The sequence below is a fragment of the Cucurbita moschata genome, unplaced genomic scaffold (genome assembly GCF_002738365.1).
Source record: "Cucurbita moschata cultivar Rifu unplaced genomic scaffold, Cmos_1.0 Cmo_Scf00025, whole genome shotgun sequence".
Classification (NCBI taxonomy): Eukaryota; Viridiplantae; Streptophyta; class Magnoliopsida; order Cucurbitales; family Cucurbitaceae; genus Cucurbita; species Cucurbita moschata.
This window is the reverse complement of record NW_019268541.1, coordinates 3,720,898-3,733,105: the sequence shown is the minus strand read 5'-3', so window position 1 is coordinate 3,733,105 and position 12,208 is coordinate 3,720,898. Positions and strand designations below refer to the sequence as shown.

The 12,208-nt window shown below is 45.0% G+C and overlaps 1 protein-coding gene across 1 annotated transcript; it reads right to left on the bottom strand.

Moving 5' to 3' along the window:
• Positions 1-7,570: 7,570 nt before the first annotated feature.
• On the bottom strand, positions 7,571-11,086 carry LOC111461828. Its single transcript, XM_023105516.1, has 7 exons — positions 10,597-11,086; positions 10,208-10,294; positions 9,890-10,138; positions 9,643-9,807; positions 9,493-9,546; positions 9,275-9,421; positions 7,571-8,269 (listed from the first exon to the last, which is right to left on the bottom strand). Exons 1-7 carry the CDS (start codon positions 10,771-10,773, stop codon positions 7,892-7,894), a joined length of 1,257 nt encoding a protein of 418 aa, XP_022961284.1. The 5' UTR covers positions 10,774-11,086; the 3' UTR covers positions 7,571-7,891.
• Positions 11,087-12,208: the final 1,122 nt, after the last annotated feature.

Here is a 12,208-nt window from a genome sequence, read left to right as displayed (position 1 = left end):
TGGGCAGGACAGTTGCCGGTCAGAATTATAATCAGTTGGGGGTTGAAGCCAAGACTACCCGAAATTCATTAGTGTCGTGTGTCGACACCTCAATATGGGAAGATCTACCCGTCAAGCAAAACCAAGCTCACCTGACAAGAGCTTGCAGTTCCGAAGTAAGACAAGGCAGCTAAAACAGAAAGCACCATGACGGTGCCTTCCAAAGAACCATTCACAGTAGAGGAATAGTGTCAGTGGTTGCAAGCAGAAAAGCCGAGAGTCAAAGAAGACAAGCGTCGGCCGAGTGCAGAAACCGTATACAATGTAAGTCCTTATGGGGGGACGACTTTGCTGCAAAGAGGCAGCTGACTTCGAGCGGGGGAGAGCAACATCAATAAGTCTCTCACCCCGTAAAGGTGCTCGGACATACGAGCACATGTGTATTCCTTGAGTCACCACCTTGTGCCTAGGGTGGATGACTCCACCAACAGATGTCAAGACCAGTATCCGCTCGAGAAGTGAGCAACAAGCTGGAAGTTCACGCACAACAGTAGTCACATGATGTGACAAAATACAAAGAGTTGGCCGAAAGTTAGCGCCAACAACTGGAGAGACTGTCAAAGAGTTGACTTTGCTCAATAGGAGAAGTGGTCGCAACCAAAGAGTGTTGCGGCCGGGCTTGCGAGCCCCACCCCAAAGGGTGAACTAATTCACAGGAGAAGTGGTCGCGACCAAAGAGTGTCGCGACTGGGCTTGCGAGCCCCACCCCGAGGGGTGCACTAGTTTATGTGATCCAAAGAGGATGCACACACTGGGGCCAAGTTGGCCAAAATAGGGCAAAAGGTGCCCTCTGAAGTCCATACTTGTCTGGTGAGTGTCTGCAAAGAGAGTCAGCCTCACCCACAACTATGGCAAACGCTGAAGAGTCACGTCTACGTTGCGAGTCTCGGTGGCCGAGTCCAAGATGGGCGAACAACAGAAATAGGTCCGAATGGGGATAGCCGTAGATAAAGGAACAAGCCTAAGTGAGGACAAGTTCACCCAACAACTGACCAAGTCAAGAGTCAGAACGTGGTGCCACCTGACAAAAGAGAAGTCAGAAGCATCCACCCGAACTTGTCCCAAGTTGGCATAAGACGTCAGCAGGGAGAGCATTATGACAAAAGATCGTCAGGTGCTCAACAATAGAAGATTTTTCTGAAGCACAACCAAATCCAGCGAGTCAAGTCGCCAACAGACAAAGAGTCGGATCGTCATCGGGACGATGCCGAGATTGAGTGGGGGAGAACTTCACAATGGGTGGGGCGAACGCGCCCGAGAAAGTCATCGAGGACGATGACTAAATCAAGTAGGGGAGAATGTCAGAATCCGCAATATGATTGTGACCCGAGTAAGTCATCGAGGACGATGACTAAGTTAAGTGGGGGAGAATGTCACAACCTTACTATGAAGAGAGTAGGTTGTGACCCTCACGCCATGACAAGCAAAGGGGCGTCCCTCAAGAGACGCCCATCCGGCCATATGCGGGCCAACGTAGAAGAATGCCATGATGCGATCGAGGAGGACGATGCATCATCCAACACACCACCACGCAAAGTGGGCATTGAAGACATGTTGAGACACAAGCATAACAGAGACATCAGCATAGACATGAAGGACAAGATAGGCTTGTTGAAGGGCCGGGTAGGGCCCCGGGCCTTAACCTCAAAAGTCGAGGTTTCGGAAGGAATTTGGTCATGCGGTTCGGGAGTTAAGTCCGTCCATATGAAATATGAATGCTCGCCAAGTTTGGTGTCAATCGGACATTGGACGGACAATGCACGACACCGTATGACACCTCACGAAAATCATGTCTACTCCTGGTAGAATGAAAATGGCTCAAAATGTACTATAGGGGGTACCATGGTGTTAGCTCTCCACCACCCCTGGGCCCTGTGGCCTAAGTGAGCTACCCTGTGGCACATACGTGTGTCACAGTGTGGGCGAGCGTGCCGAGACGAGTGTCTCGGGGAAATGGGTTTTTGAAGGACAGTACCGGACGGCACGGGTGTGCCGGTATTGCGCCCTAGCCCGCGTGTCGGAGGTTGCTACATACACCCGCTATCCGGTACGGTATCCGCAAATGACTCGGCATGGGCACGGGAGGGCCTATGCCTCGATAGAACCCGGATGGATGGATGTTCGGGAAGTCCCGATGAGATGAACGACACGTGGGCCCATTCTCGATGGCATGACCGAACGAGTTATGATGAGCGACGACATCCCGAGACTCGGGATGGCGTCAAGACATATGGACCCTGTCGATGGGGATCGAGGTGGCAAGACGAGATGCGACGTTGTATTGAGAGACCTTGGCCCGAGCAGAGGCAAGGCCGTGCCGAATGCGTTGGCCTAGCGTAGAGGCAAGTCGGATGTGTCGCAGATGATTGAACATACACGCACAGGCGGCGTGTGTGGTTGAACAAGCTTGGATTCCGCACAAGCGATGTTCGATTGGCGAAGGCAAACCTCGCCTAAGGTCCGACGAAGCCACAAAGCCGGGGCGAAAAATATAATGGGGCTTAATTCCCCTTAAGGCTGGTCGTGAGCATGTATAGATCACGACGCCGCACGGTCAAGAATGTAGGACCGTGACACTGCGCACAGACCGAGGCGGAGAATTCACCTCGGCAAGTTTCAGTAAGTACTGCGACGAGATCGGCATACAACGGCGCCCTACTCCCCCCAACAGAACGGAGTGGTAGAGCGCCGAAATCAGACCATTGTCGGGACAGCGAGGTCATTGTTGGTGACGACCGGGATGCCTGGGAGATTCTGGGGAGAGGCAGTAATGACGGCTGTCTATCTCCTCAATCGGTCACCAACCCAAAGCCTCGACGGGAAGACGCCATATGAGGCCTGGTACAACAAAAGCATACATGAAGGTAACACGTCCCCATCTCGCCAAGCTCGATCCCAGGAGGTTGAAGGTCGTCTTCATCGGCTACGAACCCGGGAGCAAGGCCTACAAACTCTATGATCCTGTAGGGGGGCGAGCTCACTTGTCTCGCGACGTCGTCTTCGACGAAAGCACCTTCTGGCAGTGGAATGACGTGATCGAGGCAGACCGTAATCCAAATCAATTCACGGTGGAGTACCTCGTCACCGAGCCTGAAGAAGGAGGAGCCCAGCATCAGGAGACGTCACCGCTGCCAGCAGGTGCACCACCTGAACCAGTGGAATTCGCAACACCACGGACTGCGGATTCGACGCTGGATGCCGATCACGATACTGATCTGGAGGCTAGGTACCGGAGGATGGATGACCTAGTGGGAGGAGGTGAACCACCTGGACTAGCAGCGCGCGAGCTCGAGGAAGTGGCCGAACTACATGCCGTCAGTGCAGATGAACCAAACACCTTCGCCGAAGCAGAAAAGAACCCGTGCTGGCGGAAGGCAATGCAGGAGGAGATGACATCCATCACTGAGAACCAGACGTGGAGTCTGGAGGATATGCCACCGGGACACCGAGCCATAGGGCTCAAATGGGTCTTCAAACTGAAGCGAGCCATAGGGCTCAAATGGGTCTTCAAACTGAAGCGCAACGAAAAAGAAGAAGTTGTGAAGCACAAGGCTCGTCTGGTGGTGAAGGGCTACGTCCAGAAGCAAGGAGTGAACTTCGAAGAGGTATTTGCACCAGTAGCAAGGTTAGAATCCTTTCGTTTCTTGCTGGCAATTGCAGCACATCACTCTTGGGAGGTTCACCATATGGACGTAAAGTCTGCTTTCCTTAACGGAGAGTTGAAGGAGACCGTCTATGTTCGACAACCACCTGGCTTCCTGGATAACGACAACCCTAATAAGGTATTGCGCCTGCACAAAGCACTCTACGGGCTTCGACAAGCCCCACGAGCCTGGAATGCGAAGCTCGACAGTACCCTACTGTCACTGAATTTCAAACGTTGTGCCTCTGAGCATGGCATGTACACGTACGGCCACGGCAAAAAGTGACTGATCGTGGGAGTGTACGTCGACGACCTCATAATCACTGGAGGCGACGTGGGAGTCCTCGGAAGGTTCAAGAAGGAGATGTCGAAAAACTTCAAGATGAGCGATCTCGGTGTGCTCAGCTACTACCTCGACATCGAAGTGCAACAGAACTCTTCCGGCATCTCCATCTGCCAAAGTGCATACGCGAGGAAGCTGCTAGACACAACTGGGCTTGTGGACAGTAATCCTACCAGGACGCCAATGGAGGCCCGACTTCAACTAAGGAAGGCCGGCACTATGACGACAGTCGACTCCACCAATTACCGCAGCATTGTCGGGAGTCTGCGCTATCTGGTAAACTCTCGTCCTGATCTTGCTTATTCTGTTGGCTATGTGAGCAGGTTTATGGAAGCACCTAGGGAGGAGCATCTAGTGGCTGTCAAGCGCATCCTGCGCTATGTAGCCGGAACTAGAGGCTGGGGTGTGAGATATTGTGCAGGGAGCGGAAAGGAGAAACTCAAGCTGGTCGGCTACAGTGATAGTGACATGGCCGGTGACGTTGATGATCGTAAGAGCACCAGCGGAATGATCTACTTTCTCTCAGGCGGCGCGATCTGCTGGCAATCAACAAAACAGAAGGTGGTTGCTTTGTCTTCCTGCGAAGCAGAATACATCGCCGCTTCGATGGCAGCAACACAAGGGATCTGGCTTGCACGACTAATGGAAGAACTCATCGGGAGAGAAAGCGATCCACCAATGCTATACGTAGACAACAAAGCTACGATCTCCCTAATCAAAAATTCAGTTTTGCACGACCGGAGCAAGCACATAGAAATCAGATTCCACTACATTCGAGAATGTGCAGATCGAGGGCTCATCAAGATTGATTTCATCCGAACAGAGGAACAACTTGGAGACATTTTCACCAAGTCCCTGGCGCGAGTGAAATTCGAAGAACTACGCTCAAAGATCGGAGTTCAAATAATAAGGTATAGCTTTTAGGAGGAGATTGTTAAATAAAAGCCATGCCTTATTTAGTTACATCTTAATTCACGCGAATGGAGAAGCGTGATTCTAGGAGCCATTGTTTTGGCAATTTGGGCGAAGTCTTCATCCACTTCTTCTATTTTTGTATATTTGTTTTTTCTATTTTTGTAATTAGATTTGTTATTTAAACCGTTCAACTGAAGTAAAATAAAAACATCGAGTCTTCAGCATTATCAGCGAATCTCTCACTCTCTCTCCTTTTACTTCCGCTAATTTTTCCTTCGAAGAAACCTTCAGCAAATTTTTCGTCGACACTGTCTTCCGAATTGCCAGAGTCAACATCCGCTATCAGGATTTCGCCACATCCGCTGCGCATCACCTCATTTCCAACAAGTTCCACCGCCTCACGTCTATCGTCATCGTCTTTCGCACCGCCGTGTCCTTTTGTGTTCAGTTCTTCATTTTGGGCCACCAAGAGAATGTCTCCGTTTGTTGTGTCATCCAAGGCTAGGTTGATCGTTTCTTCCACCTTTTCCTCGGCTCGACAATCTCTTGCATAATGACCCATTTTGCCACAATTGTAACATCTGTCGAAGTTACAATTATTTGCTTAGTGGTCATATTTTTTACATTTGTAACACTAGATGTTGGAGTTATATCCTTGACCGTGTCCTTGGTTGCGTCCTCTCCCACGCCAATTTGCTTGACTTGATTGTCTCTTCTCCTTATAATTTTCTTCATAACTATTGCCTTGACCACCTCGACCATTCCCGCGACTTCCACGACCTCTACCTTGAATATTTTGAGAGTAGAGTACCTTTTCATCATTTATTGATGCCTTAGTCTAAAGCGCTTGATCGAGTATCTCTTCCTTCTTTTTCTTACGTTGTTCATGTTCCTCGAGAGAACCGGTGAGCTCATCGATCGCGAACGCCGCTAGGTCCTTTGACTCTTCTATCGCACATACAACATTCTCGAAGTTGTCAGTTAACGACCTCAAGATCTTTTCCACAACCCGCGTCTCGGGTAACATTTCTCCGTTTGGATTTAGTTGATTTGCTACGGTCTGTACACACGTAATGTAGTCAAATACATTTTCTGACTCCTTCATCTTCATGCTCTCCAACTCGCCACGAAGAGTTTGGAGACGCACCTGCTTGACTCGGTTGGTTCCTTTTAACACTTTTTCTAAAGTGTCCCACGCTCCTTTTGAAGTAGTTGCTCTTGCAATCTTCTCAAAGCCCGAGTCGTCAACAGCCCGGAACAACATGTATAATGCTGCCTTATCCTTTGATCGCAATTCTTTTAGCACCTTGTTCTACGCTGCCGTATAACCCATGGTATCCTTCGGTTCTTCGAAACCTTCTTCGACCATCTCCCATGCGTCTTGTGAATCGAGAAGAGCTTTCATTTGGATGCTCCGATTCTCGTAGTTCGTCTTCGTTAATCGCGGTAGTGGCATTTATCCCATCATATTCGTCATCGGCTCTGATACCAATTTGTTGAAAATAAACGCTCACTCTAATACTAATTTGTTAAACTAACACTCATAAAACTGTGAAGGAGATGTCGAGCGGGGAGAGACAAGGAGACAAAGAATTCTGAAGAATCTTTTCTATTACTCTGTACCTGTTGTTCCCTACATTTTTGCTCTTTGCTATCTTGCTCTCCTTACTCTGCTTTTACCCGGGAAACAAACTAAATTTATAGGTTTTATAAAGTAAAAATGGCTATCCCATGTGCCATCATTTTCTAACCCACTATTCCCACCATTCCTGAAATAGTTATTCGTCTTTTTTTTTTTTTTTTGCCCTTTCCTCCAACGACTTAGTTTCAAAGCTTACTAAAATTAACCAAAATTAAAACTACTCTTTTTATTTAAGTTTATTCCCAACACGACCTAAGCCCAGACTGAACGCATGAAGCCCGATCCATTTGTCGATCCGAAGCCACGTCTCGACCCAAGTAACTACCTGCACGTGCTTGGCATGTGTCCTACTTCTAGTCGTGACTCTAAGTTTACCATGGATACATGCATATATGTACTACGTCATGAATGAAAGGAAAAAGATGTTAATGTTATGCTATGAATGTAAATCATAAGAATCTCATGCATGTATGTATGTTATGTGCATCGGGAGACTTCCTCGTTGTGTTATGTTAGTATCAGACGCATAATTTTGGTGTTTTATTTTCGTCACAATATCATGCGAGCCTTTCCTTTTCTGTAGCACCCGGTGAAGCATTAGTGCATTATGCCCGACTAAGTCAGGCCCAGGAGGCATGTATACGTGAGTGGGCCGTGCGTGGGGAAATACCACAGATCCAACCCTGCCAAGAACTAAAAAAAAAACTCCAAGGTCATGTTACAGTTGTAAAGAAAATGACCGATCATTTTGTGTGTGATTACATTACTAACCCTAACATTAGGGTGACTTACTAAGTATTTTTTAAAATACTCTAACCATGTGTTACTCTTATTTTTCATGTAACGGTAAAGTATTATTTCTCATGTAACGGTAAAGTACCCTTGCACTGATGACGTGACGGTGAATTCTGGAATGTCCACGGATAGGGGGTTTATAACCCTTATTAATAAATGAAATGAACTATACAATAAAAACAAATCACATTAAGAACAAATCAAAAACCCATCCATTCTTCATCATTAATAAAGCAACTCCAAGAGCGAGGAGTATAGTGAACAAACTAATAAAATACACTTCACCATTATCATCATCATCAAGTCCTAAACAAAAGGCCATGTTTCTTTCAGGCTTTTAAGAAACCTGGGCCACACTTCCCTTACCCCCACCACTTACATGGAGAGAATTTTTTTCCTCTAAAAAAAAAAAAGGTGACAAAATGTCATATATAGCCCCTACACCTAGCCTAAAAGAGGTAGTTTACAGTGAGAGAAAACCTTGTTGGAGGAGGGCAAAATGGTCATTTCAGCTTCATTGGCAATTAGGGTTCCTACCAGGTCCTCCATAGTAAAAGAAATGGCCCCAATCCCCATTGCTGCCTGTTTGAACATCATAGCAATCAGGCTGCTCTGTGAACGTGCCAATGCCCTTTGGGGGCTTTAGATTGTTTGATCCATCAACAACTTGAATGTTTCTGAAATAGCTTGCTTTCCCAAACCCTTCATCTGGGAAATGCCCACTCCCCATTTGTGTTGAAGTGTGCTGCCCATTTGGCTCTGAGTTTACTACTTCACCTCCCCACTCTATCATGGAGGCACTGTCTGCTAGATATGAGAATAGGAATGAAGGCCAATACCCCATCACATAACCATTGCCAAATTGCATCCACCAATGCCCTTCATTTGGATCCTACACAAATCAATCACTACGTAAATGTAATGTCAAAATCGATGAAAACGAGTAGTTGATACGCAACAAGCTTTGATATCGAAAAGGGTTTGAGAGACTCGGGTATGAAGACGTGGAGTGTGAGATCTCACATTAGTTGGGGAGGATAACGACGCATTCTTTATAAGGGTGTGAAGCCAAGAAGGGAAAGCCCAAAGTGAACAATATCTGCTAGTTGTGGGCTCGGGTTGCTACAAATGATATCAGAGCCAAGAGGCTGAGCCTCAAAGGGGGTGGACACGAGCCAGTGTGCCAGCAAGGACGCTGGGCCCTAAAGGGGAGTGGACATGAGTCGGTGTGCCAACAAAGACACTGGGCCCCGAACGGGAATGGACACGAGTTGGTGTGCCAGCAAGAACGCTGGGCCTCAAAGGGAGGTGGACATGAGTCGGTGTGCCAGCAAGGACGTTGGGCCCCGAAAGAGGGTAGATTTGGGGGTCCCACATCGATTGGAGAAGGAAATGAGTACCAGCAAGGACGCTGGGCCACGAAAGAGGGGTGAATTGCGAGATCCCACATCAGTTGGGGAGGAGAACGAAATATTCTTTATAAGGGTGTAGAAATCTCTCTCTAGCATACACGTTCTAAAAAACTTGAGGGGAAGCCCGAAAGGAAAAGCCCAAAGAGGACAATATCCGCTCCTATAATGAGTTGGTTTCAAAAGGTACAGTGTATCAGTTTATAATCCTTTTTGTGGACCAAGGCCCAGCTACTGTCATGGGGGTTAAGGCCAAGAAATTCCTAGCAGCATCAGAACCATAATGGCTCTTTGTTTCATCTCCCACCCCCACCCAACACATCAGTATCACATTTATTGACATGGCCAAAGGATTTGAACTGTCTAGAGCAGCAATCAATTGGGATTGGGACAACAACCCTAAGCTGATTCCCCCACATGCCATCTTTCCTTGGTACTATCATTTTCATGCTATTGAATAAAGAAAAAGAACTTCTTTTGGCTTATACCTTCCAGACAAGTATACTGATATCATATTGTGAATTTCGGTATGCCGAGACGGGAGAGATGCTCGCTCCCATTGCTATATCGCTGTTGATTTGAATAAAGCCTGAGCAGAGAAGGTTGTAACAGCCTGTAGCTTGATAAGCATCGCTCTGGAAAAGAAGAAAAAGGTAAGCAAACGAAACAATGTTCGAACATACATGGCTCGTGGCTCGTGGCTCACCGTCCAGTATGTGAAGAGTCTAGTGTTGTTGTCACCATAGAGATCAGGACTAACCTGTACAATGGAAGAACAACAGATATGAAACTTCCTCATTTAATAATTTCAATCACTTTTTGGTCAGTAACATGAAGATAATGTTCATAATGATACCTGCCAACCTGCTTCAATGCTATTAAGATCTTCACCAAAAGAGCCTCCCAATATCCAAAGCTGTGATAAGCTAAACTCATTAGGCTGTTGGATGCTAGGCTCCCACACATTCATGGTTGCTTTAGCTCCATAATACTTATCTCCTTCAACATAAGCTATTGCATGCTAAAAACAAGCCCAAAAAGAACAAAGAAATCAGCGCTGAAGAAACAAGAACATGAGAGATAGATAGCTATATGATGATTACCTGATGACCACTTTGGTTGATAAGATCAGGCTCAGCAGACCTGGGGGGTATTGGCGTTGATCTATGCTTCTTTTTTCCATATCTTTTGACTGAACTTGCTCTTAAAACATCCTCATGTTTGGTTCTTCTAATGGGGATAGTGCCATCAGGACACCTTCCATTAGCATGCCATTGTTGGGTAATTGGGTTTGGTTTCTCAGCTACTTTGGTCTCTTCAAATAGCCCTTCTGGATGATAACTTGGCCTTGTCTGAAGAACAGAGTAGTGAGTTTTTGAAGGGAAAATTATGGTAATGAAGGTGTTTTAACAAGAACCCACCTGGATTTTGTGGTCTTTAAGGAAAGGATGGTCAAATGCTGGCTGATTAGACATGTGAACACAGTCTATTAGGTCACCATCTGGGCTCTGATTCAACCATTAGAACAAGAATGAGAACAATTTCAAGGAACTTAATGAAAATAAACACCAAGAAACTCCTCTGTTTTGTATTCTGATAAGTTTCTAGAGAAGTTTTAACCATGGAAGAACATGCTATATGCTATACAGTGCTTGGTAAAGGGGAAAGAAAGTAGAATATATACTTGGCTCCTGAGATAACAAAGGAATCAAAGCATTTCCCTACATTTTCTTCTCGCATTTTCTCAGGAACCAAACAGAGAAAAACCCCATTTAAATGGAAAACAGAGAGAGGCAGAATAAGAACGAACCTCGATGGTTTTAACAGCAGGCTTGTTCAAGCGCCGGAGATGCTTTTGCACTTCAAGCTTCTGGCGGGAGGCCGATTCTATCCTCGCCGAACAGCACAGAGAAATCATCCCCAAAACGCAAAAAATGGCGACGAGAGCTTCCACGGTCCTGCGTCTGCTAAATCGAGCAGAACCCATCTTCAAAAACCCTCTCAAAATCACAGATCCACAGCGATTTCGTCCACCGCACAGAAAATGGAGATAAACCCAGAAGAAGAAGAAGAAGAAGAAGAAGAAGAAGAAGAAGGTCGGGTGAAGAACAACGATGGCGGATGGTCAGAGAGGTTAAAAACGAAGAAGTTCTCTCGAAAAAGAACCCACACGCTCAGTGCTCTCTAAAAAGCCTTCAATTCCTCTCTCTCAAGAAAACTGCCACACTTTGTTGTCATTTTCCGTCCGATTCGGACTTTTCTGTACAAATCAATTTCTTTTTCGCATGTTCCTTCAAATTTTGTAATGCTTTTGCTTTTGCATTCTCCAATTTGTGATGTGTATTTATTCACATTACATAATCCTAAAGATTCATACTTCTTTTTCTCTCCATTTTCTTTCTTGGAAATTTTTCTTTTTTCGCTTTTAATATTTAAAGATGAACGAGAAATAAATTCATTTCGAGCGAGCCTCTCCTCAAGTAGTCATTTTTCGAGGCTACTACTAGGGTTGTGAACTCTATTCAATCGGGCCAGCTCAAAAGATTTTTCCAACCCAACCCAATTAAACTCGTGTACACGCGTAGATGACACTGATGATTCTACCAACAGAACATATTTTTTTTCGGCAATCGAACAAAGTGAAGCTTGACTTTGATATCACTTATTAGGGACAACGACCCACCACGTATCTCCACAATGACAAAAACCCGCCTTACATTACTTTTGGTTTGACTCAAAACGTCTCATACTAATGAATATACGATTCCCCACTTATATACCCACCATCTTCACCATATCTAACCATAGAACTTTGGTTGTAATCTCAACATGTAAAATGTAAAATTATATTTATATTTATACATCATTAACATTAAATACTATAATCTATACATAAGGTGGTCGTTAAATAAATCGTCTCGGTTTATATCATATGATATATAACTAAAGGAAATACAATTCAACTTTATTATAATCAACCAAAAAATATTAAATATTGGAAGCATAATTAAGAAATTAATTGGCGTAATTAAATTATATATATGAGTAAAAAGAGGTTCAAATCGTGGGCCCCATGTTACACTCAACAAAAAAATAAACCAATTAAAATCACACATTTCAATATAATATGTCCAAAATTCTTAATTTTAATCATATGCACAATCACTTATATTTGATTTCATCAAAACTATATATTATATGGTTTATTTCTGATCATATTATAATATATATATATATATATATTTTTTTTGTAGAGCTAAGACACGTGTATTAAATTATATATATTTTTAATATTTGAAAAGATTCTACTGCATCTACATATCAAATATTTACCGATCACACTCAGTTACAAATATTTTTTAAAGTCACAATCAGACCGACGAATTTTCCATTTACGAGAAAAACCACACTAATTTCTATTA

Bases quoted from the DNA above. Each gene is read 5' to 3' on its own strand.
- LOC111461828 (XM_023105516.1), bottom strand. From the start codon at position 10,773: ATGGGTTCTGCTCGATTTAGCAGACGCAGGACCGTGGAAGCTCTCGTC. The intron at 9,547-9,642 runs GTATCATTATGA...TCCATTGTACAG, and splicing joins GCATTGAAGCAGGTTGGCAG to GTTAGTCCTGATCTCTATGG. The intron at 9,422-9,492 runs GTGAGCCACGAG...CTTCTTTTCCAG, and splicing joins GACTCTTCACATACTGGACG to AGCGATGCTTATCAAGCTAC.